The 5,842-nt window shown below is 40.9% G+C and overlaps 1 protein-coding gene across 1 annotated transcript in view; it reads left to right on the forward strand.

The window, feature by feature from the left end:
* RHEB (Ras homolog enriched in brain) overlaps window positions 1–5,842 on the forward strand; it is a 36,250-nt gene that overhangs the window by 10,212 nt on the left and 20,196 nt on the right. Inside the window, exon 2 of the mRNA XM_009322508.1 lies at window positions 1,714–1,785. Within this exon, the coding sequence (XP_009320783.1) occupies window positions 1,714–1,785 (72 nt within the window). The remainder of the gene's footprint in view (window positions 1–1,713; window positions 1,786–5,842) is intronic.

Here is a 5,842-nt window from a genome sequence, read left to right on the forward strand (position 1 = left end):
AGCTCCTCCGCCAGCTCTCTCAGCACTCTCGGGTGGATCCCATCCGGCCCCATAGACTTGTGAGTATCCAGATGACGTAGCAGGTCGTTGACCGCTTCCTCTTGGATTATGGGGGGTTCATCCTGCTCGCCATCCCTGTTTTCCAGCTCAGGGCGCCGAGTACCCTGAGGGTAACTAGTCTGATTGCTAAAGACTGAGGCAAAGAAGGCATTAAGTACCTCAGCCTTTTCCTCATCCTCGGTGACAATGTTCCCCCCCGCATCCAATAAAGGATGGAGATTCTCCCTGGCTCTCTTCTTGTCATTAATATATTTGTAAAAACTTTTTTTGTTGTCTTTAACGACAGCGGCCAGGTTGCGTTCTAGCTGGGCTTTTGCCTTTCTCATTTCCTCTCTGCACGACCTAACGAGATCCCTGTACTCTTCTTGAGTCGCCTGCCCCTTCTTCCACAAGCGATAAACTCTCCTTTTTTTCCTGAGTCCCAGCAAAAGCTCCCCGTTCAGCCAGGCCGGTCGTCTTCTCCGCCCGTTCTTCTTGCGGCGTACAGGGACAGCCTGCTCCTGCGCCTTTAAGACTTCCTTCTTGAAGATCGTCCAGCCTTCCTGGACCCCTTTGCCCTTCAGGACTGTCTCCCAAGGGACTCTCTCAACCAGCGTCCTGAACAGGCCAAAATCCACCCTCCGGAAGACCATGGTTGCAATTTTGCTGGTCCCCTCCTTACTTCACCGAGAATCAAGAATTCTACCATTTCATGGTCGCTAAGCCCAAGACGGCCTCCGACCACCACATCTCCCACCAGTCCGTCCCTGTTTGTAAACAGGAGGTCGAGTGAGGCACCTCCCCTGGTAGGGTCACTCACCAGCTGTGTCAGGAAGTTGTCTTCCACACACTCCAGGAACCGCCTAGACTGCTTCCTCTCTGCTGTGTTGTATTTCCAGCAGACGTCCGGGAAGTTGAAGTCCCCCATGAGAACAAGGGCCAGCGATCGAGAGACCTCTGCCAGCTGCTTGTAGAACGCTTCATCCAGGGGTGTATGATCAGATCAGCATAACTGAAATTGGGAACGTTAAGTTGTCTGCAAAAGTAGCAGTTAAATTGCTTTCAAAAGAAAAAAATCCAATGATGCCCCCTCAATCACTATGCTTAAAATACAGCATCCACCAGTCTGTAGTAGTGTGGTATCAAGAGGATTAATAGAAGAGGAGAGTATATTGATCTCAAGAATTTTGAGATCATCCTTTTGTCATGGGAAAGATGTCCAATCTCCTAGTCAAACCAAATTTGGCTAATTCTATTCCAGTTCCTAGTTTTCTGTGCAATGACTGAAAATTATTTCTAGTTTTCTTTGCTTCTTGACAGAAAAGCCTTCCAAGTGTAACAGTTTGTTAAATTTAGTTTTATGAGGATTGGACACTGCTACTTTTAGATTTGTTTTAAACTGGAGGAGACGCTTAAATTATGCTATGTTAAAACAAAAGCAGAACATGTGCCGAGTAGCTCTTGCACTATTTTTTTATATGTTCAGGAGACCCAGTTACTAGGAATAGGCACTTAATTTAAAAATAGGTCAGTTGCCATGTATAGATGCTTAAATGAACCATACAAAGCTCATATTGGCTCTTATAAAAACACTGGTGTATCTGCTAGTAAATGTAAAGTGGTAACAGCCTGAAGACTTGTTTCAATACAAATTATCTTTTCCTTGCTTTACAGGAAAATCTTCACTGACGATTCAGTTTGTGGAAGGACAGTTTGTTGATTCATATGATCCAACCATAGAGAACAGTAAGTAAATAACTGACAAGCTGCTCTTCTGTACCTAACTAACTTTTATTAGAAGCCATTGTGGTTATACACATTACTTCTGTGGGCATTTACATATTAACGTTAAAGCTCATTAATTAACTGTTAAGTTTTAATGCTCTTTTAAACCAATGCTTACCAAGCTTACAGTATCGCAGCGTGGAAATCACTGTGTGCATATTTCTCCAAACAGCTAAACTGTCTTTTAACATTAAATGAAGGAAAACCTAATCAATCTGCCTAAAATGCATCTCCTTCTTATATTATATGTATGTTGTTGGACATCTGCTTCCCCTAATGTAGTCAGAGCACTTCAGATTAAGTATGACATACCTATATGAAAATGTGCCACTATATACAAGTATTCCAAAGTCTTAAATGTCTTATTTGATCAGTATATCCAGATGAACACAAAGCCAGCAATACCAGTCAGGAGCAAATGACTACCTTAGAAAGTAGACGTGCTGTGGCCATGATAACATGATAGTCTTCTAAATTACTCGCTTCCAACCGCTTGATAACAAGCGTGGTGCACAATCAGCTTGCTGCAAATACTGCGTTACTGACTTCTAAAGTGTCTTTTTTTCTCTTAGTGTTTTTTTTTAATATTAGTGCCTTTGTGAATAGCTAGCACAGTGGGTAAGTAAGGATACTAATACTAAAAATGCTGCCAAGAGCAACAAGTCACTTCAGAGGTGAGTTACCCAGTATTTGTTACAATCCAACCACCTCTTTCTGAGCTGGCAGTGGTCATAAAGTACTTGAGCAGCTGTGGTGCTGGGCTGAGTAACTTGATCATATTGGCTCACTTTAATTATGTGGCAAATAAAACTTGGATTTCGTGATCGTAACCCTGGAGTTTTTGTATTTTAATGACTTCTGAAATGCAGTGGTAGCACACATTTTTACTGTTTCGAACTCGTGCAGTAGGATGTTAAACCTATGTGATACTCTGGAAGTTTGAATGAAGTAATCAGCAGAACAAGGTTTCTTTTGGATATATATAGTAATAATTACAAATCAGTAGCTATCAGGATAGTTTACTCAGGATTATTTTACTGCTTAGAACTAAAATTCAAATGCTGCTTCTTGAAGAAGCTGTAAATTTGCTTTAGCGAGTCGGGGTGGATAATTTGCCCCTTCACCTGAATGATCTGTTAGTCCTTATACAGATGTCATTAATTCAAAACAAACCTTATTTATAATTCTAACAAAGTAAAAAGGGATGATGGAAAGTGTTAATATTAAGTTGCTAACAAAGTATTGGAGATTAAGTTTCTGTATTTTAAATCTTAATATCAGTTGGGACAGGTTATTTTTCACTGTGCTATATAAATGCAAAGTATTTAAAGTAATCTTTTATGCAGGTATATGGGAGTGAATAAAGCTTGAGAGGCATGGGGTCAAAGTCTCTCCAAAATGCTGAGTCTGTATCTTGTTTTAGGATTTTGACACCTTGGTACAAGGTTGGCTTGTTTCATCCTTTAGAAGCTCTTGTCGTCCACAGAAACCTATTGTCTGTAACTGCTGTTAGTAACTCTGTAGTTGTATGTATCGCACTGGTAGCATTTCTTAACTACATGAAAATACACTCTGGATGAATTCTGCACTTACTTAACTCTTGTAGTCTGCGCTGCTTGCATGATCTGCACTCTAAACATTGAGCATGTCATGGCCGTGAAAACTTTGTTGGACAGAGGCATCTTGAAAAGGCTTAACTTTTAACTTGATTTCTTATTTGTTTGGAAAATAAACAGCACTATTAATTTGGTGAAAGTCTTGTGATCTGCGGCATGGCTGGAGGAATTTGCTTTCTGAAAGGTGGAGAATTGAAGGGCCCTTCTTGCATCAGAACACGTTGCTGGGAAAGTAAGGGTTGAAAACATAAAAGATGTGCCCTGACATTCAAAACAGTAGGAAGTCTGTCCCACCTTAAGCCCTTGCGCTGGTTTTGGCTGGGATAGAGTTAATTTCTTCATAGTAGCTAGTATGGGGCTGTGTTTTGGATTTGTGCTGAAAACAGTGTTGATAACACAGGGATGTTTTCATTGTTGCTGAGCAGTGCTGACACAGAGTCAAGGCCTTTTCTGCTCCTCACCCCACCTGTGAGCAGGCTGGGGGTGCACAAGAAGTTGGGAGGGGACACAGCTGAGACAGCTGATCCCAACTGTCCAAAGGGATATTCCACACCATATGACGTCATGCTTAGCATATAAAGCTGGGGGAAGAAGAAGGAAGGGGGGGGGGAACATTTGGAGTGATGGCGTTTGTCTTCCCAAGTAAGCATTACATGTGATGGAGCCCTGCTTTCCTGGAGATGGCTGAACACCTGTCTGCCCATGGGAAGGAGTCAATGAATTCCTTGTGTTGCTTGGCTTGTGTGTGTGGTTTTTCCTTTACCTATTAAACTGTTTTTATCTCAACCCATGAGTTTTCTCACTTTTAACCTTCTGATTCTCTCCCCCATCCCACCAGGGGGGAGTGAGCGAGCGGCTGTGTGGGGCTTAGCTGCCAGCTGGGGTTAAACCATGACAGCCCTGTAAGACCTGATAGAGAGAATGTTTTTAAATGTTTCTGTGAAAAATGGAAGAGAGAACACTTTCAAACTTACCACTAAAACTTAAAATATATTGAAGGTATCTTTTTTTTTAAGACAGACATGTGAAACTAGTTTTGATGGGATTAGTATAAAATAATTCTTTTGACTTAAGTTCTTAATCTTTTTAAAATGCTTTTTAGTATAAATCTTTGATCAATCCAGTCTTTTGACATTCCCAGCTGTATGTTTCTGATTCTGTGCAGGGTCATAAGACACAAAGTATGTAATCAACTCTCTTACTGTTTTCCTAGTTTGTAATTTCAAATCTTGTTGACCATGCTGGCAAAAGAGGTTGAGAAGTCCAGATTCCTGTACTAGGGGTGGTATTGGAGAATGTTGCATTTTTCCAGTGCTTTATAACAGGTTATAAAACCTTTTCAGTTTCATTTAGTGACTGGGTCTACTTTAGCATCACAAAACTTGGAAATGAAAAAAATGCAGGCTAAAGAATAGTCTGGCCTATGTGATTTCTGTTTTGTCTCCAGAAAATTGTTACTGATAATTTATTACAGTATTCTACCAGTGCCAATGAAAGGGTAGAAAGCTGCAGTACTGCTGGTAGCTTAATCTTTATAATTTTTGTCTTCAAATAATAAAACTTTCACAAAAAATTGAGTTTAAAGCTAAATTGTATAGAAGGCAAGCTATAGTTAAGCTCTTACAGGAACAAGTTGCATAGCATATAAGCCTTGAACAATAGGAATAAGACCTAATAATCTAGTAGTTACGCTTTTACACTGGAAAAGTCCTGTATCTTCTTTGGAAGTGGTAAAGGGAAAATAAGCTGCATGAGGTTTCACTTAGTGTTTGTTAACAAAGCTAGCACAACTTCACTGCTGCTTTCCACCTTTCCTTTGCTTATATTACATTAGAACCAGAAAAGCTAGTTTATTTAAGTTAACAAGCATGTTGAATTTAGTTGCTTCTACTAAATGTGTATCAGGAAGAGTAACTTGTAGCATTTTGTGGCAGCAGCGGAGGTGAGAGTTAATTGCTTAGCAAAATAGAATTTCCCTTTCTGAATATCCCAACAGGAGTGACACCATGATGCGTGGCTAGTCTTGAGACAGACAGGTTGAGAAACTAGTGGAACGATTACAGGAGTGTTGGAAAGAGAAGGAAGATCCTTGCTGAGCAGGAGTGTGTGGAGGGGACACTGTGTGGACACTGGGCTGAATGGGGCTCTGAAGGCAGATTAGCTCAGATGAGCTATGACCAGAACAATTTAAAACTCAAAAATTTTACTGGAATAAAAACTAGAATCTTAATTTGGAACTCAAAGCAAATAGGTCAGAAGGAATAGATAATGAAGATGTGCACGTAACTCCCACATGTAACTGTAAGATGTGCACGTAACTCCTTGGGATCCACCCGAGGGTGCTGAGGGAGCTGGCGGAGGAGCTCACCAAGCCGCTCTCCATCCTCTATCAGCACTCCTGG

Source organism: Pygoscelis adeliae, unplaced genomic scaffold (genome assembly GCF_000699105.1).
Source record: "Pygoscelis adeliae isolate BGI_AS28 unplaced genomic scaffold, ASM69910v1 Scaffold123, whole genome shotgun sequence".
NCBI classification, from domain to species: Eukaryota; Metazoa; Chordata; class Aves; order Sphenisciformes; family Spheniscidae; genus Pygoscelis; species Pygoscelis adeliae.